Source organism: Carassius carassius, chromosome 15 (assembly GCF_963082965.1).
Source record: "Carassius carassius chromosome 15, fCarCar2.1, whole genome shotgun sequence".
Classification (NCBI taxonomy): domain Eukaryota; kingdom Metazoa; phylum Chordata; class Actinopteri; order Cypriniformes; family Cyprinidae; genus Carassius; species Carassius carassius.
In genome coordinates, this window is record NC_081769.1 from 19,996,526 (window position 1) to 20,022,047 (window position 25,522).

At 37.1% G+C, this 25,522-nt stretch overlaps 1 protein-coding gene across 2 annotated transcripts; it reads right to left on the bottom strand.

The window, feature by feature from the left end:
* Positions 1-58: 58 nt before the first annotated feature.
* Positions 59-22,435, bottom strand: bcl3 (BCL3 transcription coactivator). 2 transcript variants are annotated; one of them, XM_059567885.1, is made up of 9 exons: positions 21,654-22,435; positions 20,435-20,540; positions 12,209-12,317; positions 5,593-5,800; positions 4,142-4,230; positions 3,899-3,976; positions 3,485-3,652; positions 2,194-2,254; positions 59-2,106 (listed from the first exon to the last, which is right to left on the bottom strand). In XM_059567885.1, the coding sequence occupies exons 1-9, from the start codon at positions 22,207-22,209 to the stop codon at positions 1,580-1,582; spliced, it is 1,902 nt and encodes a 633-aa protein (XP_059423868.1). In that variant the 5' UTR covers positions 22,210-22,435; the 3' UTR covers positions 59-1,579. The 2 variants fall into 2 exon arrangements, with proteins under 2 accessions (XP_059423868.1, XP_059423867.1); XM_059567884.1 differs by having other exon boundaries at positions 20,435-20,543.
* Between the last annotated feature and the right edge of the window lie 3,087 nt (positions 22,436-25,522).

Below are 25,522 nucleotides of genomic sequence, written 5' to 3' on the forward strand. Positions count from 1 at the left end.
AACAAATCTATACATAAAAAAGCATTTGAAAAGTAGTGAAAAATGATGAAGGCATGGAAAAGTTTCAAAGACATTTTTAATGTGTCTTAACTTGTATTATACAAATGTTAGTCATGAAATGCGCACATACTGTATGTATAAAAATATGATTGTTTTATTCATAGTAAATTAGACTACTACTATGCACTTATTTACACATTCATATGTAAAGCAAAGTACATACATTCACATAACTGTCAGCAAAATCACCTTTGAGTACCATTTTGGAAAATGCACATAAAATCCTATGTGGTTATACGTTTAATCACAGTTTCCCTGGATTTTGGCAAAGGTTTTAATCCTACAGTTTAAATTTTTTCCACATCTGCCTTCTACAAAATAATCAATTTTAAGCCACTAAACAGTCAATCATAACTCAAAATTTGTCAAAAAAAAAACCTTCATCAGACAGTGATTTTAAACTGCCATTCAAAGACTTGTACTCAAATAAAAATGGCACACAGTCACAATTTTGGGATTTTGTGTACATGGTATTCTTGACAATAGCTGACGATGTCAGTGCATTCATTAGATAAACCTATCATGACCTCTTATAGGCATTGTACTTGGTTGAAATCAGCTGTCATATGTGTATCCTAATAACCCCCCTTTGAGAGCCTCAAAATGTGAGAAACAAATTTTTAACAATTAATTTTTTTTTTTTTTTGTAAACATGAATGCAATTGAATATTTTGTGTGTGTCATATGAATTTGAATAAATAAAATCTGGAAAATCGGAACATGGGAAAACCAAAATGATGTCAATAAACGCACCTAAAACATGCAATTTCAATGGTAAACAAAAGAAAATCACAAATGAATAAAGGAAAAAAAAAGATAATTTTGCTGTCTTGCTATTGAAGTATAAATAACACAACCCTTAATAATACATGACAAAATCACCAATCATTCAAAATATAGAGCAAAACACTTGGTAACACAAATATACTGATTTGGAAACTACATAACGTCAGATTCAAACATCTGAAAATCTGTCAGTTTGTTGTCCAAACACAAATAGTATTCAAACAACACCACTTCAAAATCATAATTTATTAATCTGCATGAAATTCCATCTTACATTGATCACCAAAACTGTCTGGTTACCATCAGTCTTAAAATATGTTGCTCAGAAGAAAGAAACTGATACAGGTTTGGAAACAACATGAGGCTGAATAAATGTTAAATTAATTTTAATTATCCCTTTAAAGGGATAATTCACCCACTCAACCTGTATGAATGTCTTTTCTTCTGCTGAACACGAAAGAATTCTGGAGAGTTTGAAGAACTTTGCTTACCAAACAATTGCTGTTAGCCATATAATTTCATAGTATTTTTCCCATGCCGTGAAGATCAATGTCTACCAACGACTGTTTGGTTACCAAAATTCATCAACTTATCTTCTTTTGTAAACCACAAATATTCAAAACTCATACAAGTTTGGAACAACATGAGGGAGAATAAATAAATAACAGAATGTTCCATTTTTTGGATGATCTGTACCTTTAAGATGACCAGCTGCTTAAACATCTATCTAATATCAACTCACAAATCTTTCATCATTGTTTACACTCACAGCAGACATGTCTGATTGGTCACTGCTGCGACTGGACGGACGTGATTGGCTAACGGCACCCTGTGGAGGTGAGCCATATGTGATAGGCACGGGGAAACTGGGGAATAAGATGATCTGTGCTTCCGAGTAACATGGATGTGTTTGAATACCAGTGGGATAGTAAAAAGGGTAATCTGCGATTAGCATCCTACTCTGGATATGAGAGAGAGTGGGCTTACCCAGTGGGTCATACCCAGACGGTAACAGAAATGATGGGAAATGATGGAGTGCCATTCCATAGCCTGCTCTGTTGTCCACTGCTACATTATGGTGTGTCAGTGGCAATGTTTGCAGTGTTTTTTCACTGCTGATCATCGGTGACTGACGTTCTGAAATGCTGTCCGCTGACTGACTTCGTGGTAAAACTGGAGTCACAGGAGAAAGTGATGCACTGCCCTGAAAAGTGGGAGTCATTCGGGGAGAATTGTTGGAGCTGCAAGGGGACAGAGAGCCTAAACAGGAGAGCAGAAACCAAGTTAAAACTTTAAACAAGGTGTTTAGAAATAAATTAACTTTAGTAATTTTATAGGGATGCCTACCGTTACTGCTAGTTTTCACAGTGCAGCTGCGAGTGCCTCTCCCACGCAGCACATCAGATACCTTAAAACAAGACCACATACTTTATATTCTTGTTTAGATGAGTTACAAAAGTTATGGTGATACACATGGATGGATTATGAGGCTAATGGAGCTTTTACGAGCTGAGGCCTGGATTGGACTAACACAGAAAATAAGGCTTTCATAACATAACATACTGACAGGAGCTTGAATTTTTGATGATTTGAAGATGCTATAACTTATATTTATCCCAGATACTCTATAATAATAAAGCTATTATTTAATATACAATGTAAAGCTAAAGTTTATACAATATAAATATATTTTTGATGAAATATGCGAGCTTCCTGACCCTGCATAGATAGCAAGGGAACTACCATGTTCAAAGCCCAGAAAGGCAGCAAGGACATCATTAAATTAGTCCATGTGACAAAACTGTAATTTTATGAAGCTACGAGAATACCTTTTGTGCTCAAAGAAAACATTATGAATTATTCAGTTTATTGTTTCACAAGAGTACCACAATGAATCTCTTTGCATTCCTCTGCTTGTAAACAAGCCGCAGCGCATGCGGGTTCTACGTCAGAAGGCCGGCTCTGTGGTACTCTCATGAATGGATGCGGAAGAGAAGAATGTTGAATAAAGTCATTATATTTGTTTTATTTGAGCACAAAAACCATTCTCATAGCTTCATAAACTAACGGTTGAATGTTTTTAAGGATGTCCTTATTGCCTTTCTGGGCCTTGAACGTGGCAGTTCCATTGTTGTCTATGCAGGGTCAGAAAGCTCTTGGATTTTATAAAAAATATCTTAATTTCTTAATGTCTTACAGGTTTGGAATGACATGAAGGTGAGCAGTTAATGACAGAATTTTCATTTTTGGTGATCTATCCCTTTAAAACACAACTGTGGAATGTAAGTTGCAATGATTTTGTATTTTTTTTCTTACAAAAAAGGGTCTGCATGTGGCTTCATACAACTTTAATCAATCTTTAGTGACATGTCCAACTGGCAATTAACATGCAATAAAACTGAGCAATGAAAATTCTGTGAATCACCACTTGAAGGCAGTGTCTGCATATTACACATACTCTGCTGAATATATTGACTATTCTAATGAAAGACTAAAACAGCCTTCTGTATTTCTGTCAAAATTATGTTGATGAACAGAAAAAAAACATTTCATTTTGTAAATAAATTCAGCACTAGGCAAGACTAATTAATATAAAGTGTGTTTCCAAATACACTAATGTCTTTCTTTCAGTTCTTACCTTTTTGTTTTTTGCAACCATGATGGCAGTGTCATTGTGATTGTTTTTCAGACTACTGTCAGCTCCATTTTTCAGCAAGACTCTGACAATCTCTATATGACCTCTGCCACAGGCGCTGTGTAACGCTGTGTTCCCACTGTAAGACTGAGCATTCACATCGCACCCACTCTGAAAGACATAGCACACAGAAAAAGACACTTTGAACATTAATAACTGCCCATAACTCACAGACAAAAACTGAGTCATAGATTTCAGGCTTATTTGTTCATCCTTGTCCTTATCAACAGAGAAGTACAAGATAAAAATGGAAGGAATATATTGCAAAATGCAAAAGTGATTACTCATTGGTTTTGACGTGTGAAATGTGAAAAAACTAAACAGAAAAAACATACACAAATATATATACATGCACACCTCGATCAGAAAGATAACCATGTCAGTAAAGTTGTTTTCTACAGCATGAACCAGTGGACTTCGACCACTCTTATTATCCTGTGATAAAAAAGTAAAAAGAGACACAGTAAACAAATAGTGTGTATGGTAAACCCTAGCGATCATAATACACAGCTCACTTCAAAGGAAAGGTATAACTCATGCATGAGTAAGACATAACATCACAACATAACAGGTAGTGGAAATGATTATGAACTCACTAACCCCAGCGTTGATTTCAGATCCGTTCTTCAGTAAGATTTTTGTCAACTTTTTGTCTCCTTTCTGCACAGCCAGGTGAAGGGGCGTCAAACCTTAAAGACATTAAAGAGTTAGTTCACCCAAAAATGAGAATTAGCCTTACTCACCCTCGAGGCACGCCTCTGAGTTATCCTTATGAGCGTGATTTCACCAAGTACAACATGTTTCTGGATCAACATTCCAATCAACCAATCAGAATCAAGATATACATTTTCAGGAATTATCTGTTTTAGGCTTACAATCAGGGTTAGGTTCTTCTACAGCCTTGTTAAACAGCTATTATTTCCCTCTGATTTTAGGAATAAATTATGGGTAGGGTTAGGTTTAGGAGTAGGGATTGGGTTAAGTCTATATTTTTGGACAATAATGTTGATCCAGGATCATCAAAAGAGGTTAATCCAGGAACATGTTTTACCTGGCTAAATCACGGCGACGGAGTTATTCTAGTCTCTTGAGTTTGTTTACAGGAGCAAAGGAAGCAAAGAATCTGTACTTTAGCAAAGGAAAACCAGTCTCCTCTTGGCTTATATCCAAATCTGTCGTCATTTTTCTTTATAAACCCTCGTTTTGTGCTTCTAACTCATGACCGGTGTTTTATTTTGTTCTCTCGCTGCATTCGTCACTAATCACGCATCGCTGACGTGGCAACTAAAACACAGGCTCATTTTTTGGTGAACTAACGCTTTGAAATCTTCATGCTGTATTGTGAATGATCCACTGAAACAAGTTTGGGCATGTTTCAGTAAGTTAAATACACAAAAACACTAATACACCTCCTCACTGTTTTTCTAGGGACTTTTTGAATAGTGACAGAAACAGGAAATCTCTCATGTTACAATTCTTATGCATGAATGAAGCCAATACTAACTGTAAGGACTGTTTAGAAATACACTAACCTAAAAAAAAAAAAAGTTCAGTTCAGCATTATTAATAAACATTTTCCTCGTCGTACAGAAGAGGTTTCCTAAAAACTATAATGTTACAGAGGGAATTGTTGTGTAAGAATACACAAATAAAGCTAGATGGCGATATACTTCCCTCTTTACTGATGAACAAAAATATTAAAAAACATAATCACACATTCATGCAGGAAAATCCATGACCAGGATTTTTCTGAGTACTGCCCCCCAGTGGAACAAAGCACACAGAGAAAAAAAAAAAAAAGATCTGCCATAAGTCATGTATCATGTTCAGAAGTGTTGCAAAATGACAGACAAGTGGAACGATAATTTGACGGCTATGTATTTGTTCATATTGCTGTACTAAACAGAACCATAGTCAAGATAGGTTAAGTGTCAGCACATCCATCTGCAAGCTGACTGATGAAAGAAATCACATTTTTCTGAGACCAATTATTCTACAAAAACTGACATAAAAATCGATTACAGTAATGTAGATCCAGGTTCAGCTCTTACCCTCATAGTTCCTGATCTCTAGATGGGACGAAGGGTTTTGGGGGTAGTGTCTGAGGATGACAGACAGACAGTCCACCTCTCTGTGCTCGCAGCACAAGTGCAGTGCCGTCTGTCCATTACGGTCCAAAGCTCCAGGGTCAGCCCCTGCATCCAGCAGCGCTTTCACCAAAATAGGCTGACGGGTAATTACAGCCAAGTGCAATGGTGTCTGAGAGAGTGAGAGAGAGATTCAGTCAATCAATTCCACAGTATATTTAAGGCCCAATTATATTTAGACCGCATACTCACAACTGTCAATATTAAAGCAGTGTATCTCAAAAATCTACCACTCAGATGTCTGATAAGCTGTTCAGGTGTATTTGAGCTAATAGGTTGAGTCACATCCTGGTGTGGATTCCTGCAACTGTAGCTGCTAACCTGGAACCTGTCTAACAGGTTAAAGGTCAGTTCCATAGATCTGATAATAATGAAAAAAACAAGGCTATGATATGCTAAAAACAGACTTGTTAATGTTCCTTGTTTTGTCATATTTAATTATGAAGTCCATTAATCACATAAATGACAAATTTTACAAAAAAGTTACTTTGCATCACTGGATATAACTGTCTTTTAACATTTCTTTCATAAAACTATTGCGACTATCATTACAATGTCTGTTGTGGTTATGGCTATATGTACAATAAACTGGTTAAAGCAGAGTGATGAATTCAGCGAAAAATATAAACTATTATATAATTTATTTAAATGTAACACTTAATTTAGATATGTCTAACTGACATAACTGTAACAAGCCAAAGTGTGCATATGTGCGTTGTGAGGGAACAGTTGGTTCATCTTGGTCAAAACGGTCATGGATGAGTTAATTTTTGTTTCCTTCATCTGAGGTGAAATCTTAGATTGGAAGATCTAGTGTTGTTGAGAGCAGTTAAATAATAAAGTGAAAGAGATAAACCACCAAGCCAAACCGACAAGAAGTGAGTCAAGATGACAACACACACTACTAGTTTCTTCAAAGCTCTTTCATTTACCTCAGGCAAAAGAAGGAAAAATAAAGTACTATATTAGTCACAGCACCTCAAATGGTACATTTTCAATCTGGCATCCAGGCGAATACTAAAATCACATTGGATATTAGCGTTTTTGTTAATATAGGAAGCTAATACTGCACACTACATCAAGTAATCTATCGTGCATGTGTTTTGTTGACAGATGATGATTGAAGGATAAAGAGAGGTCTGTGGTTTTTAATGATACCCGCTGAAGATTACGATCAGCTCAGATGTGCTAGCAGGTAAAGTTGGCTCAAGGCAAACACATGGAGGGGGTTGGTTTGACACTAGAGGGAGGATATTCCAGTATGGCACAGTAGAAAAAAAAAAGTACAGCGAGAATGAAGACAGAAATTCCTATGGTGTCACAATGCCTTGGCCCTCCCTTCCTACGAAAACATCACTCCTATTTCCCTGAATCCTGTCTGACTCACCAAGCATCACACAATTGCTGGTGTGTGTATCTGTTAGGAAAGTTAACACATAAAATTTGATGGGTTTTTATTTTGTCCTCCGATCAATTGTATCCCTACAAATCTAATTTAGGAACGGCGACATCCTCTTTAGGCAAGCCCTGAAACAGGAAATTGTATAAGAAAGTACATCACATTACAATGAGAAGAGAAATTCTAGCGTAATAGTGCCTTTCTCATTTTACAATTCCAGTGAACCTGCAATAACTGACCAATAAGCAATCAATAAAAGTTTAAAGAGAAACTGTATGTGCTTGGAAGAGGATAAGGGGAGAAAAGGAGGGAGTAGAGAAACACAAAAAGGGAAAGGAGGAGCCGGAAATGATTGAGCAAAGGGAGCGATGGATGGATCAGAGAGGGAAAATCCCTTTCCTCTCCCCTGCAGTGTGTCCTTAGATTCACATTCCTGTGTGTAAACAGAAAAAAAAGAATGAATAAAGAGGGGAATGTTGGATGAATAAGGAAAGCGATTGAGGGGAAGACTCATGACACAGATGCATGAGCCAAAAACACACTGTAGTGAACTGAAACTAAAGCCTGCATGATTTGGCACAGATGACTGGGCTGATACAAAAACTCACGGATGAGAAAAGACAGTACAAATAAAGTGCACTCAATGCATGCAACGAAAACACGATTGAGTAGTTGATTTTATAAATGAATCCTATGTCACACAATGTTTGTGAAGAAGATTAAAAGAGGACATTTAATGCAAAATAAAGTGTAATTTGTACTATGAAAAATTGCTTAGATCAGTGGGTCTTGCCAGAATGAAACCAGATCTAAATAAGTTTTGCTGAATCCAGTTTAAACCAGCATACAATGGTTTGCTGGTCTAAGCCTGGCCTGAAGAAGCTAGTTTTAGCTCTATCAGCCATCTGGTTCACCAGTTTGACCATCTAAATAACCAAAACCCCTCCAAAACTAGCCAATGGATTAGACTGAGAGCCAAGCCAAGACCAGACAATCAGTTTAGGCTGGTTTTAGTTGCTTGACAATTTAGTTATTGGTTTACATTAACTAATAGCCTGATCTAAAATACGAGTTTAATAAAATAATGCTAAATAACTGAAAGATTCATCTTAAGTCAGCCGAAAATGGCTTTCTGGTCTTGTTCCCCTAGACTTGCCAAGCTGGTCTTTAACTTGACCATCTAGCTTGACCATCTGACAAGTGCACAAAACCCCCCTAAAACTGGCCAATGAACCATTCTGATCAGGCTGGGAGACCAGCAATGCTGGTTTTAGTTGTTTTTCTATAACAAGATAGCTATTTGGCTATTGATTAACATTAACATTAAGTGACATAAGCAAGCTGATAAGAGCATTTTTATGTATTCTTATTAATTAAAAATTACAAATTGCTTTTTTTCTTTTTTCTGCACCAGCAAATCACAATAAAACCAGGAACATACAGTACATTAAGGAAGTAAATAGGCACAATTTCATGTTCACTTAAAATGAATTAAAAACATAGCTAATATAATATAATATAGCCATAGTATAGTCTTTCTGTGAAGATCTATGGGCCTCTAACCTGTAGTAAAAGCATTTTTTATAATTCAGGATAAAAAAGATAAGCATGTTACAAGGCTGCAGAAGAGTGAGTGAGAGAGAGAGAGAGAGAGAGAGAGAGCACACAAGGGAAAGTCCCTTTTAATACCCTGCAAACCTCAACACAAGGTATGTTGAGAAACAACCCAGGGTGTGAGGGGGGGTCATGTGACTTCTCGGAATGAGGATACTTAAGTTGAGACGCATGCAGCAGCCACTTGAACTGTGTTTGCACATACACTCATACTAGTATAAAAACATACACTTCTGTAAACTGAGTTTACTTATAGCCATGCAAACAACTCATCAGCTGTGGTCTTACTTGACTGATAATAGGCGACACCTATCATAAAAACACTTTTGCCATGAGCACACACACAAACACTGCATGCTTTTTCTCATGTGCATTTCAAATGTCACTGCCAGTGTTGGTCATGACAGACGTGGGAGGACAATCATGTTTTACAAAAGAAAGGAGTGGAAAATGGAGACATTGTGATACAAGCCATTCTAGCGTATACAATTTCTAGCAGTAGTAATAATGATAGCTGTAGTAACACTTTCCTTGGTACCGTACCAGTCAGCTGTGCGTCTACATGCCGTTATAATATTGCATCATTCACTGTATTTACTGTATGTAATGTTGGCTTTGGAAACACCAAAACAGTAATTTTCAAGCAATGCCGCAACAAAAGTTACTCAAAACTAAGCTTCAAAGACATGCTAATGCACAGTTTACATTTCTGGGGAAATAAGAATTGAACACAGGATATAACACAAAAGTTAACCTCAACAATCTGACAGAAACAAGTTTCAGACCGTGGCTAAGACATGCGCGCAGCTTTCGGTAACTGCTGGCTGCCTGTGAATGTACAAGCGTTCGTGTTTGTGTGTGTGAAAGAGTGCGTCTGTACGTCAAGTGAAACCTAAACATGAATTTGAGGTGATTTTTGAGGTCTGACTAGACATGCAATGGCAGTAATTGATAATGCGGTCGGTGGAAGTACGGCTTAACACAACCAGAAAAGGAGAAGAACAGGATGTAAAAGCCTGGGAACAGTCCAATAGGTCTGCACGCTCACTTTTTGTTGCTGACACATGAGAGAAAGATGAGGCGGAGGACACAGGTTGCATTTGTTGTGGTGGTCATGTGGTGAGCACACAAGTGGGCAGGCCAGTACTTGCTCAAATAACCACGAGCAGTTCAATGGCATAGCCTGAGAACAACAGTGCCCTTGGAGTAATTTCCTCTTCTGCTCAAACCTTAGCTAAATGTATGATGTGAAATTTAAGAACACATTTGTGGAAATTACAGTTAACCAACATATGCCCCACAGGGACAAGAATTCAGGCTTAAATAGCCTGGTGTTCTTGATGCTTTAAATCCCCTAAACCAACAATCACCAACATTAATTCTAAAGACCAATGCAGATCAGCACAAATTTCAAAGCTATTTGATGTCGAACTTAAAGAGATAACACTTAACAAAACGGTTTGATTCCTTAGCTTTAGTTAATGAACTAACAACAACAATTAATTTTAATATTTAGTTAATTTAATATTTTTAAAATAATTCTTTTTTTTGGTATATTATTTTACTATTTGTTTTATATACCGGTACTATTGTTGTCAATTCATGTTTGTTCACTATACATCAACTGATCTTAATTTCTAAAACTTTTTTAAAAAACATCAAAAATTTTAAACATTTATTAGTCTATGTAGAAATTAGTATGCATTTAATTTAGATCATACAGTATATAAATTATAAAACGTACCCCCTATTTTTTATGAGCTGAACTCAAAGATCTAAGAATTTTTCTATGTGCTAAAAAGGCCTATTTCTCTCAAATATTCTGTGTTAGTGAGCACTTCTCCTTTGGCAAGATAATCCATCCACCTCCCAGGTGTGGCATAGCAAGATGCTGATTAGACAGCATGATTATTGCACAGGTGTGCCTTAGGCTGGCTACAATAAAAGGTCACTCTAAAATGTGCAGATTTATCACACAGCACAATGCCACAGATGTCACATGTTTTGAGGGAGCGTGCAACTGGCATGCTGACTGCAGAAATGTCCACCAGAGCTGTTGCCCATGAATTGAATGCTCATTTCTCTACCATAAGTCATCTCCAGAGGCGTTTCAGATAATTTTGCAGTACATCCAACCGGCCTCACAACCGCAGACCATGTGTAACCACAGCACCCAGGACCTCCACATCCAGCATCTTCACCTCCAAGATCAGCCAACCGGACAATCGGTTTGCATAACCAAAGAAATTCTGCACAAACTGTCAGAAACAGTTTTAGGGAAGCCCATATGCATGCTCGTCGTCCTCATCGGGGTCTCGACCTGTCTGCAGTTCGTCGTTGTAACCGACTTGAGTGACCAAATACTCACATTCGATGGTGTTGGCACTTTGGAGAGGTGTTCCCTTCAGGGATGAATCCCGGTTTTCACTGTACAGGGAAGATGGCAGACAGCATGTATTGCATCGTGTGGGTGAATGGTTTGCTGATGTCAACATTGTGGATCAACGTTGTGCCATTCATCCACGACCATCACCTCATGTTGCAGCATGATAATGCACGGCCCCATGTTGCAAGGATCTGTACACAATTCCTGGAAGCTGGAAACATTCCAGTTCTTTCATGGCCAGCATACTCATTGGACATGTCACCCATTGAACATGTTTGGGATGCTCTGGATCGGCGTATACGACAGCATGTTCCAGTTCCTGACAATATCTAGCAACTTCGCACAGCCATTGAAGAGGAGTGGACCAACTTTCTACAGGCCACGATCAACAACCTGATCAATTCTATGCGAAGGAGATGTGTTGCACTGCGTGAGGCAAATGGTGGTCACACCAGATACTGACTGGTTTTCAGACCCCCCAGGACCCCCCCCCAATACAGTAAAAGTGCACATTTTAGAGTGGCCTTTTATTGTGGCCAGCCTAAGGCACACCCGTGCAATAATCATGCTGTCTAATCAACATCTTGATATGCACACTTGTGAGGTGGATGGATTATCTCGGCAAAGGAGAAGTGCTCACTAACACAGATTTAGACAGATTTGTGAACAATATTTGAGAGAAATAGGCCTTTTGTGCACATAGAAAAAGTCTTAGATCTTTGAGTTCAGCTCATGAAAAATAGGGGCAAAAACAAAAGTGTTGCATTTATAATTTTGTTCAGCATTTTATACATGTATAATATATGTATTTATATATGTATATGTGATTAATGTATAAGCAAATACACCATTTTGGATAAATATATATTATTAAGCATTTCAATTATTTAACTTATTAGTATTAATTGTAATAATACTACTAATAATATATTCATTTGACTTATTTAAATGATACTGCGGCCCCTTTGCATGTTTGCTGAGGCCCCCTAGTGGGTCCCAGCTACCTGTTGGAGATCACCTGATCTAGATGAATAAATGCTGCTAAAGTATTGTTTATTGCTATTTAATGACATCTAACAGGGTTTGCTAGTTTGTGTGTGTGTGTGCGTGTGTTTGTATACCTGTCTTAGGTTATTGAAAATGTCCAGGTCTTTGTGTGCCCGTCGATATAGTTCAATAAGCCAGTTGACCAATTGGCAGTTCTCTTTGACCACAGCAATGTGAAGAGGCCTGCAAATGCAAACAGACAAATAAACCAATGCATTATTCACCTAAAAACAACAGCGTGCACACTGGTGTAAATGCATTAACATTAAACCACACAAACAAAACTAGCAACATTACAGGGATTAAATAATACAGGGTTGATTTGCTTTTTAATGGTTTGCAAAGTTCAAAGGGTCGAACGAATAACCCTTCACCTGACAATCATGTGTGTGACTCATCTTTTACACAGTGGCTCTAAATGCAACCACGACCGGTGAGTACAGGGAAATGCTTATCTCCCTATCGTTTCACAGAAAGCCTCTCTGAGGTGAGAGCGTAGAAGTCAAAGTTTGGGAACAGGAAGAAAACATTGTGTGAGAAAGAGAGCGGGACTCTTCATGAAATGTTTTAAATGATGGTGTTTTTTTTTCTAAATCTGCTTCCAGTAACAGCTACTTTGGTTTGAAGTCACTTCCTGCCCTCAGGGACAACGGCACCGTTCTTTCTGTTTTGAATACTAATTATCATTATATTCACAGTTGCATTAGGGGCTTTCTATGCTTTTCAGAATCCTCTACCAGAACTTCCCATGAAACTCTGGGAAAATTATAAAGAATAACCTTGCACTGACTTGAAACACAAGCACAATGTATTTGCAACATATTATAAGGATCCAACATGTTCTATTTGCTTAGCCATTGATCAGTTTAACATTCAAAACAATATTGAAACAAGGTCAAGGTCATTTGTGAACATGCAGAAATCAACATTAAAGAAAGTAATATAATTTTAAAACCCTTTTTAGCAGGACTAACAATCAAGCAAGGACTGCTATCAATGCAGATATTAATGTAGAATGTACATATCTTGCATTACACACCACAAAACAGTTCTTGGGAATGTGGCAAGAATGTTAACAGGCCTGATGGGAAGTCATACTGCAACAGCAGGAAAAATGAAAGGCCGATAGAGAAAACGGGAACAGAGAAGAACAGGGACTCATTGTTTATATTGTCTTTTGACTCATATTGTGTCATTGTGGGATGAAACGAGCCGGAACACAGACAGTGGGAGAGCAAATGATTTGAATTATGGTGCTGATTCATATTCCTAGTGATATAAATGTAAATAATGTCCTAAAAAGGGACATTCAGATTGCATCATGTGAGTTATTCCATTGTGGCAAGATTTTGCTAATAAAACAGAGATAATGAAATTACATGCTATATGTACATAACCACAAATCTAAAACATGTATAGGAACAGGTGATAAAATATAAGAACTTGACGTGAAAAAAACACACCATGCCACCTGACTTCCTGAAATACAACTTCCTGTCTGGAACAATGGTCACCAGAAAATCACATTCCTTTATAAAGCATTAAACCAAAAGAGGAAGAGAAGAGCCATTTAGTCAAAATGAATGCATGTTGGCCTGACTAAGGCTATGACCTGCCTCAGTGAACTGCCAAATCACAATTTTTCTGTTCCTTGGTTTTGATAAGAAAGCAGAAGAGTTTATTAGTAGCTTATTTTTTTCTTTATTTGTCTCCTTTCCTGTAACTGAGCTCAGCGTCACTGTACTTAAGGAAATCTCATGCTTTTTTCAGTTCTGCCATCAGGGCCATGGGTTCAGCCCTTCTGAAAAGAAGTTGCTGTATCTTTATCAGGTTTGAGGACTGAATTTTTACACAGAGCATGTGAGATTGGCCTTCATTAGTGTAAAGGCCACATTAAAGACATAGAACATTTTCTCTTTATGGGAGAAAAAAAAAACAAACAAAAAAAACTCAGAGCTGCACACAATTAACAAATTTCTGCCTATCGCAGTTTCAGTAAGTGCTGTAATATGTGCAGGGACATATATTTTATATATGATTTCTTGATTTTATATATTTTTTTGTATTTCAATACTTTAAGCGTAAAAAAAAACAAAAAAAACTTAAAGCAGAGCTTCAAACTAAATAACAAATCTCTGCCAATTGCAGTTTCAGAAATGTGCTGTATATGTGCAGGGGACTTTAGGGTCAGCAGTTTAATAAAAGTTAGAAATTGCAATTGTTCCTTTTTTCAGTTGAGATCATTGAATAAAGTCATTATTTTTGTTTTCTTCGCACACAAAGTATTCTCATACATTCATAACATGACAGTTGAACCACTTATTTCACATGGACTATTTTCACAATGTCCTTACTATACCTTTCTGGGCCATAAACTGTTTCAGTTGCGTTGCTGTGTATGGAGGGTCAGAAAGTTCTCGGATTTCATCAAAAATATCTTAATTTGTGTTCTGAAAATGAACAAAGGTCTTATGGTTTTGGAACAACATGAGGGCAAGTAATTACTGACAGAATTTTCATTTTGGGGTTAACTATCCCTTTGAATTTGATTAAAACAGCTCTCAAATTAGACAAAAAGTAGGAGAATATCATTTATCATTTAATTTAACCCATCAGAAGTTGATTGGATCATTGATGTTTGCTTAATTACTACCAATTTAAGTTACTGACAGGTTGTTTGGAAGTGGGGGGGGGGGTTGATTAGAGCTTATGAGGATAGCATTATTAAAAATATATATTTTTTAATAAGCACTGCTATACTGCCAGAAACACCCATATAAGAATGGTTTTGATTTCATGCTGACTTTAAAAGGGAGTTTGCAGTGATGCAGATGATCTATCAATTATTGCTTAACCTTGAACTTTCTTGAACTTAAAAGGTTGGTTAACCCAAAAGTGAAAATTCATCCATGTTTTAGTCACCCTCGAAGCATCCTTGGTGTATGTGACTTTCCTCTTTCAGGCGAATCCAATTATATTCCTTGCTCTTCCAAGCCTTTCAACGGGGTAAACGGATGTTTGTTGTCAATAGTTCAGAAGATGTGAAATAAAGTATGCGCATTTGTAATAAAACCATGAATGTGATTTCACCAAGTACAACATGTTTCTGGATCAACATTCCAATCAACCAATCAGAATTGAGATATAACTTTTCAGGAAATATCTGTTTTAGGTTTACAATCTGGGTAAGGATTTTCTACACTCATTTTAGAATCATTTCCCTCTGATTTTAGGAATAAATTATGGGTAGTGTTAGGTTTTCAAAATTTTCAGATTTTTTGGACAATAATGTTGATCCAGGATTTGATCAATTTTTTGTAAAATAATTTCAAACGTAATAAACACTTTTTTTCTCACATCCGCTGACTGTTGGGAACTGGAAGACGTGCAGGCGGAAGATGGAAGACAAATTCGTGGTAAATGTAGAAGCAAAGGAAACAAAGTTTCATTAATTTAACAAAGGAAAACCAGTCTCTTCTTGGCTTATATCAAAATTCTCTGTCATTTTTCTTTACAAATCTTCGTTTTGTGCTTCTAATTCATGACCTGCATATTGTTTTGTTCTCTCTCTGCACTCGTCACTAACCACGCAGCCCTGATGAACTATGACATCTGCTTGCAGGTCTTCCACATCCCAACAGTCAGCAGAAGTGAGAAAAAGTATTTACCGGTATTATGTTTGAAATCTGGATATTTATCTTACAAAAATGCATGGATTCGCTAAAGAGGGCCCTTATTATCCCCCGGAGCCGTGTGAGGAATGTTTTATTACAGATGCACGCACTTTATTTCACATCTTCTGAACTGTTGACAACAAACACCCGCTTAACCCCATTGAAAGGCTTGGAAGAGCAAGGACAAATTTTAATATAACTCCGACTAGATGTGTCTGAAAGAAGAAAGTCACATACACCTAGGATTCTTTGAGGGTGAGTAAAACATGGACGAATTTTCATTTTACCCTTTCAATTTTGAGAGAAAAAAAGATAACCAGCAAAACAAATTTAAATGTATTCACCCTTTAGGTATTTACCGTCCCTGGATCATCTGCAGTGAATGGGTGCCATCACAATGAGATGGACTGGAGTCGTGTGGATTACTTGTGGATTACTGTGATGCTTTTATCATCTGTTTGGACTCTCATTCTGAACACTAAATGAGTGTAATTTAGTGTAATAAAAAGTACACTAAAAAAACATTAACAATTATTGAAATGGCCTTGCATCACAACTATTTAAACATCAAAGTATGTATATATATCAATTTGTTCAGACTTTAATGTTTATATTTTATATCACTTTGTGGCTGACAAAGAAAAGCCAACCTTTGGATAAACAGACCCACTATAAGCACACCAAAAGAAATTTTTTAATTAAATGTAAAAAAAATGTATGTGAACTAACTGGTTGTTTATCATATATTCTAATCACATGTCTGTCTGTATGTGATGATCACTGGCTTTGCCGTCACTTACCATATTGCAGGTCAGAATTTAGTTTCTCTCTCTCTCTCTTTCTTTTCGATATATGAAACTCTCTGGGTTCCTGGAAGTGACTGAGAGTTAGTTAGACCGCAGCCCCAGATAAGGCTCGGGCTGAGACTGACGTAGGAACCTGAACATCATCAGAAGGAGAAGAAGGGCTCATGGCGGGGCACTGGCGCATCTGTGGCATCCTGTACAGCCCAGAAACACAAACCTCTAACATCCCCTGCAGCACAAAGTCCTGCTTCTGCTGCAGCAAACAAACTCAGAGGCTGAGATGAGACATAAACATCCTACCTGAGCCAAACACCTGACATGCAACCACTGTAACTCTAACAGGAACAGAAGAGACTATAAAATCCTGACAAGCAAGGTGTTTGAAGGTAACCATGTGTCAATGCTCTATGTTTCTCTTCATAGCCATGAACCAGCCATCACATAGAACCTAAATTTTTTTTACCATTACCAAATTTGGTAGACACTTTTATACAAAGTGACTTACAATGCATTGAATACATTCCCAGAGAAACAAATCCATGACTTTGCCATGTATGGCATTGCTAACATCATGCACTACTGTTTGAGCAACACTAATATGAATCGTTCCAAGCCTGTGTAACTTTTCTTGTGCAAAACACTAAAGAAGTTTAAAGAACTGCTTTTGTCAATATAATGAAGGTCATTGGGGTCCAAAACTAAAAAGCACAGACATTTTTCTAAATTTCTTCCTTTGTGTTCTACAGAGTCAAGAAAAGTCATACGCGTTTGTAACAATATGAAGGTGAGTAAATGATGACGGAATTTTTATTTTCAGGTGAACGATACTTTTAAAACATGACATGAAACCTTTTGATGCTTCATATAAGTATGCAAACTATGAAAGAGAAGGAAGGAAGAAAAAGTAGGTATGAAGAGCAGAAATGGCACAAGCATAGGAGCTTACAGTACAGAGCGAAAGGGGGAGAGAGAGACCGATAAGCAACAGAGAAAAAGCGGTAAAGGAGGAAGTGAAGAGCGGATGTTTGGGTTTTTGAGCTCATTCATTTTAAACACACAAAGCAGTGAAAAGAGATGAAAGAGAGAGAGAGAGAGAGAGAGAGAGAGAGAGAGACACCTGAAAAAACCGCAGTCACACAACAGACTCACACTCGCATCAGGCTTTCCCGAAAATGAGGGTCTATGAAGTGCTGAGAAGAAAACAAGGTGAGAGCACAAGACACCCATTGACGTAAGAGAGCACAGACTGGGGTGGGGGGCAGTGTGTGAGAAATAAAGATAGAGAATATTGTTTTTCTGTTTGTTTAAATGCAGTTGATGGACTAGCATGATTGACAGATGTACATGTAAACAATAGACAGAACCAGGAAATAGGGATTTACTGGAAACCAAAACAACTGTGCTAACAACTATCAGCAGCTTATCAGTTCAGGGAAGAAACTTGGTTAAGAACGTGGTTAAAAAATCTAACCAAAAAAAGCCAACAAAATACCAACAGAACTTAACATCGTATTAAGAAAGCACTTCACCATAACACCTCATTGTTTGCATGCTATTTTAAACGTACGCAAGAATTTCTTTCTTTTGTGGAACAGAAGAAATTCTGAAGAATTGTACTTGTTGCTCTTTTCCAAGCAATTACAATGACAAGCAAAAGCACCATAAAAGTGGTCCTCATGACGTTTGTTGTATTACATATTTCCATGCATTCCCTGGGATTCAAACCCATGACCCTGCGGTTGCTAGCTTCATGCTATACCATTTGAACTACAGGAATGCTGTATCTTTTCAAATTTAAGTCCTTATTTACTGATATACTTCCTCCAGTGGAGCAAGCCAGTGATTTGCTCTTTGAGAACAGAAACAGTTGTATCTGTTAACTGAATCATTCAATCAACTGATTCCATGAACTAGGCGAAGTGACTCAATCAGGAGATCTGACTAAAAAGAATGATTCATTCAGGAATTGCTGCTCCTTTAATGAACTCTCATTAATAGATCAATAAGATTATCAGTTGTCCATTTCTCATCATATGGCTTCTTATCTAATGAATCATATGAGCCACTTTTATGATACTTTTTGGTGCATTTATGCCCATTTTCAAGCCTGAGAATGAATTAAACCCTTAAGACTTTTTGCAACACAAATAACAAAATTTGTAATTTTCTCTCATCATTTATTCGTCCATCCTGTGAAAGTAATAAATACTCTACATGCGTGATACTGAAAACAAACCTCAAGCAAGCACATTAAAGTGCCTGCTTGCCATATTTGATGTGCTCTATGTGTGTGCGTTGATCTTTGTTTATATGTGAATAAAAGCCCTTTTTAAATTTGTTCATCGTTTAAAGCTATTCTGTGCCTCTTCAGAGACTTACATTAAACTGCTTGATTCTTATGAATTAATTTAACCCTTTCTTTATGTAGTTTTTGGAGATTTAAAAAGTTGATTACATAGACTCTCAATGAAATTGTGATATGAAGATAAACAAAAGTCACACATTTCCTATTTGTTAAGCAAATTTTTATGGGTGAATTCAGTCATTTCAATGCCATCTGGAATTTCATTTGGGGCTGAAAGATTTCCCCATGCAGATTTCACAATGTGTTCAAGTTCGGATTTGCCGGACTGACCAACAAAAACCTGCTTTGTTTGAAAGTGACTTCCATGTAAGCTGTGCTTCATCACTACATTATTGCCAACATACAACAGACCTTTTTTCTAGAGAATTTTTGCAGGTTTGTATTTACATGAGGGTGAGTAAATGATCACACAGCTTTTATTTTTGGGTGGACTATCCCTTTATGAATCTATGCAGGATGAGTCAAATAAATATCTGGTTAGTAAGAATATGAATTGAAAAAAAGTGCTCCACATATTTTATTTCTCAAAATTGTAATTGGCTTCATTTGCTTACTAAGCATTATACGCGTACAGCGATCTTTTTAACTGCTGCTGACTAAACCTTGATATCAATATTGCGTGACACCAGGTGTCATTTTTGGATAAGTTTCACTCACATGAGAAATTATATTTTCACACTGAGTATAGGTTCAGATATTACAGTAACACGGTACATGTATTTATGTCAGCACCAAAGCCTAAGGGAGCCAGAATATTCATCTCTGGCGTCCCCATAACCAGCTATACTCACAAAACCTACCCCTGAAACAGCAGGACATGAAATAGCGAAAACCAGTTTTTCTCAGTTATTCTTACTCATACCCACAAGACATACCCTCCTCCAGAATCAATCTCCCTTTCTCGCTCTCACAAAGCACAGAGAATCTCTTTCTTGGGTGTGGATCTTCAGATATAATGATTTTGGTTGTATTTTTGAAGAGGAAGTTGAAATATACTGGGTAACAGGGGCCACAGTGACTCTGTATTTGATTCTTGTGACTCAGCCGGGAATACAATAAACAGAAGGCAAGTCTACATATTTTTAAGCACACTGTACCTATGACTTCAGAATATTTTTGTTTTGTTTTGTTTTGTTCTGGATGACTAAGCAAGAGTCAGAGTGACATATCAGGGATAATCTGGAATTTCCAAAAAGTAAACAGAAAAGTACATGTCCTCCACCTTATTAATACTCCTAATATATCTATACAGTAACTAATAATAAACCAAAGTGCAGTTTAACAATGAATCGGATCATTTAAATATATGGTGTGTATATATATAAATATATCTACTTCTTCACCTGTTGAAATGCATGATACACAGTTCTGTGGGATATTTCCCCATAATCAATTCTTGAACTACAGCATGCCATGAAATGACTTTGAGACTTCATAAAATGGTAAAAGACTCACGTGTCACCGTCTTCATCTTGACGTGTTGCCTCAGCAATATCTGCCAGCAGCCGATCTGTGTTCTCCAGTTGAGGAGGCTGCCGAGGCCACTGGAAATATGGACTGCCTGCTATGAACCCAAAAGAGAAGAAATATTAGTATTCACAAACTAAATCAAACCAACAGCTGTGTACTCAAAATATTTAATTGGCCTCACTTCAAAAAATGGACCTTTGTCCTATATAGAAAGTAGTTTCTTGCATTGCCAATTCCTTACATCTTACTGTACCAACTGGAAGACATATTAGCTATGACAGGATATGCTTGCTAATAGGCTTGGGCTCAACTTTGGATAGTTGCAGTCTGCATACATTAGGTTTAGATTATCTTTATGAAAAGATAAGAAAAGTTCAAACTAAAGTTCTGCATAGCACATTATCATAAAAAGCAGGAATTCAGTGCAGGTAGCAGTGGGGAATCTACTAATGTCAATGTGTGACAGTTTACAGCACACTTTTGGAGATGATGTATATTAGATTACCTGTATAATGGAGAATGGGGAGTGGTGTAACACCGAGGCTGTCAATTGAATCAATCAGAAATTAATAGAGGTTATCATATGGCAAGCCAGTGACCAACCCCAACCAACTTTTCATCTGAGCTGTGAGGTTGTGTTTAAATGACAGAATCTGAATCCGCAAACTTGTTTAATTTGATATAGAACATCCAAAGAAACTTTTATTCTTAGAAATATCATGACTCCCATGGTGTGGGAAAGGTACTTTGACATAAATTCATGCAGTTTACAGTGTCTGTTTTTTCAAACGGTGTGACATTGTAGGTTACTTGAATTTTGAGATTGATAGATTGCAAATATGAGGTTCTGGTTGTATAGTGAAAAAAAACAACAATACAATAAAATATATTTATAAAAAAACCCCGGGGAACCTTATGTATTAAAACACTCCCCGGTTTCACCTACTTGTTAACCTACTGACACGTTTTGCACGCTGCTGAACTAGACATCCTGCTAATCAGCTTAATGGTTTCGGGTTGACTGTTGCTCTGACTGGACTGACCATGACTGCGCAATCATATGGTAGACGCACGCGCTCCACGCAAACAGACACACGTACTTTCACAATGACATAACAAACTAAATTGCGCAAAAGACATCCAAGTTTGCATTTAAAATCTAAAGTGAGCGATCATTAAAAAAATAAAAAAATTGTAAACTTACGATATGGTGTTGAGTGTGGCGCGAACTGGGAGTCATTGACGCTTGGTTTATCTCCAAGTGTACTAAATATCCGCTGTGGCTCTGTGTCTATTTGAGCCTCAGTTTTCTTCACCACTTTTGGAGCCACGCTAGGTGAATCTTTTCTTGGAACACTGTGGTGATGATCCACATCCAGTGGGAAAGGACGTTTCCTTGGCGGAAGTTTGGAAAATGAGGGATCTGACGGTTTTCCTGCAGCGTTCGTCTGATTGTTGCACTTCGCGTTAGGGGTTATGGGTAGGGTTTGTTTGGGACCCTCACGCGTCCTATTTCCCCTGTCACCCACAGCGTCTGTTTGAGTAGTCTGCGAAACTGATCCATCACAACAGTCCTGTGGTTCAGATGGAGGAATTCCGTGTCCATTGCTGCACTTGTGCGCAGCTTGCACCTGTATTTCAGGAGCAGGTCTAGGACGACCTGGGTCTCCCGTCTGCGCGCAGATCCCACGCTCTCGGGTTTTGTTGGTAAGATCCAGTGGCACAGATCGCACAGTGTGATTACTGCCACTCATGGTCATTTTCCTCAGGTAGGCGAAATATGGGTTCTAGACCAATCCTTTTATCATCATCATTATGTAAATCTGAATCTCTACTCGGTCCCAAGATGACTATCACCTCAGTATGCCTAGAATAAACAACATACTTACATATGCTTTGCTCAAGATGTTTAAGCACGGCTCACTAAAGCACTTACATTCGCAGTCTTCTCATATCCACAAAGCTTTCTATTAAAATGATAATTAAAAAAAAGGACCTGAATAAAAAATCCTCAAAAATTACTCATGCAATTAGAATAATTAAATTTTCGGGCAATGACAATGTGTCATGTGCATAACTATTATTATCTTTTTTTTTTTTTCACGCTCTGCAGTTATGATAACCCCTGCGCTGTGCTGTCTCTATATCTGAACTAAATTCACAGAGTCTCCCTCTCTCATTCACTCAAATTAGGAAGTAGGTGGGTAAGTGAACTGTGGGGCTTCCCCTTTCAGCTATAACTGAATCGTTCACAAGCCACACATTTGAGACACGAATCAGAACCCGCTGCTGAAGCTCTTTGCAGTTTGGATGAAAACTTAAGTATTTATTAGTAGGTTACTTTGTACTTGGCAATAAGTATCACTTTATTCGTCGTATAAGGTCAAAGTTTCGTTTTGGGTGGTTGTTGTTGGAAGGGAACATGGAATCGGTTTCGATTTAGTTGTTCAATATTTAGCGTGTTTGAATCTGTCTTTTGACTCTTTCTTATGTATGTCGGCAAATGTTTGTGTTTTCATATCATAAAGCAGATGAATGTGTCGCGAGATTTTGTTGAACAGGTGTGTAGCAACAGCCTTGCGCCTTTTTTAAAGTTCACTCTGGTGCCTGGTAGGAAGCGGCTGGATCTCGGCGGGGATCTCCCTCAGCTGCTGTCGGGAAACCTGCCAGGCCCAGCCTTCTGTCTTCCTGTATTTGACCACATTCACATCGGTCAGCGGATCATTAGTGACTGATTGAACGGATAAAATAGGGCCCTTTTTTACATCAGAGATCAAATTTATGACTCAAACCGATAACAACAAATGTCTGACTTTCATACGCTATCTCATCATCTTATATGGAAAGCACCCCCATTCTGACCATGCAGATCCCTTAAAAATAGCCTGTAATGGCCTAGCCCAGATACATGTTTTGGTTCATAGAACGTTCTGAAAACGTTAAGTTTTTTGGTTACAAAATTGAACCCAAAGAGAACATTCCTAGAACGACTGGAATGGAAATAACCAATAATAATGATAAAATGGGGGGAAAAAATGCTAACGTTACTGGGAGATTGATACTGATATCTGTCTATATATCTGTCTGTCTGTCTATCTATCTGTCCCATTGTACAATCAAAAAAAAAAAAAAAGTATCAGATTATGTGCAAATAAAAACCTTCGTCATACCCCTCTCTTTCCACCTACACCCTACTAGCCTTAGTTCCTACTCACACCAGGGGTTTGGTGTTACCTGGGTCAGTTTGGGACTTTCCTTAATTGTGGGGTTGAGCGGGTATGGAACAGCAAATGGAAAAAATAAATCAATTGGGTGTTTAAAGTCCCTAAAACACCAAGAGGAGTGGTGGGTCTGAACTTGTCAGTTGATGACATTCAATAGGCCTAACGTCAAAATGCTGAATCACAGCTAGTTTCCCATGGGCCTACTGAAGATCAACAAGAACATTCCAGGATCTCAAATGAACTTTTTTTAATTAAATTGAACACGCAATTCAATTTAGCTTTAGGTTTGCTGCTGCATAATCAAAATACATTTGACAATATAGCTGAAATATAGGCTACTTGTTAAATCCTGGAGGGACATGAGGGAGAAAAAAAAGACAATAGGCCTAAATGCACACAGTGTTCATGTCCTTGGTACCTTAATCCAATCTCATAGACACTCATATAGTCAGTTTTCTAATTTAATTAATTAAGTATTTTTAACCAGAACATGTTCTATTTACATGTACCATTCATACATTGTCTTCAGAGGAGAAAACAAACAAACATGCAAAAAAAACAGTATAGTAGGCCTATTCAATTTGTAAAATTTGAACCATATAATTTATTCTGCTATGCTGGATGGACATGGCGGACTTTTATTATGTAACAACATAGAGAGATGGCAAAATCGTTCATTAAGAAGTCTAAAGACATCTTGGACGTTTTTCAGAAGGTGTCTGGCTCTTCTGTCACTGTCATAAGAGTCTCTGACTGATGCTGAAATGCTGTGAAGCAGCGCCCTCTGCCCATGAGAGAAAATGAACATTTGTTACGGTTTTAAATAACTACAACTCAATTAAATAGATTAAGTACTATCTCTTGCACCATACAAATACATATTATATGATTACATATGAAAGAAGCAATGGAGCAGATGTTTATTATAAATCACAACAAATACAGATAAAAAAAAAAAATCTGAAACCCATCCCCCATATAATAGGCCTACTTTAATTAGTATATATATATATATATATATATATATATATATATATATATATATATATATATATATATATATATATATATATATATATATATATATATATATATATATATATAGTAAATAAGTAAATAAGGTATATAAATAAATAAAGTTATTGCATTGTCGGAGAAGTATGCTAATCAATTGTTGTCCACTAGAGGGCAACAAAGGATCAACTGTTTGAAGTAAATCTCAAGAAACGTCTTCAGTTACTAGCTGTTAGTAATATTGTATAATATAGTCCTTAAATCATTTTCCTTCCTTTGGTTTCATCAGTTATCATCTTTTTCTTTCTTTCAAAAAACCTGTTTGTTATTAGTTTATTTAGGTTTTTATATATTTTTTTATTTTAATATATTAATTTATAATATATAGATATAATATAGAATATAGAATTTGAATTAAAACATTTATTTAACATTATAGCATCAAAATAACAATATAGTAGGCCTATACATTTTAGTATTAATTATGCAATAATCTAATGTCATGTTAAGGCAAACCCTATAGAAACTCTCATTTGTTATGTATTCAGGAAGTCATTCACACATGGTCGGTCCAATACACCACAATTCAAACAACGTCCCAACTGCACACAGCCCAAGCTGCTCGGCTTACACTCCCACTCTTTCTCTTTCTCTCTCTCACACACACACACAAAGAAAACAAACCTGTTTGTCTGCCTGTTAGCTACCCGGAAACTGATCAGAGAGAGAGAGAGGGAGAAAGAGAGGTGAATGTGTGCAGTTGAGTTCCTGTCCATAAGCAGCATGAGCGTGAGTGCCTCTTCAAAATTTAGGACACAGAGATACAATCAGACAG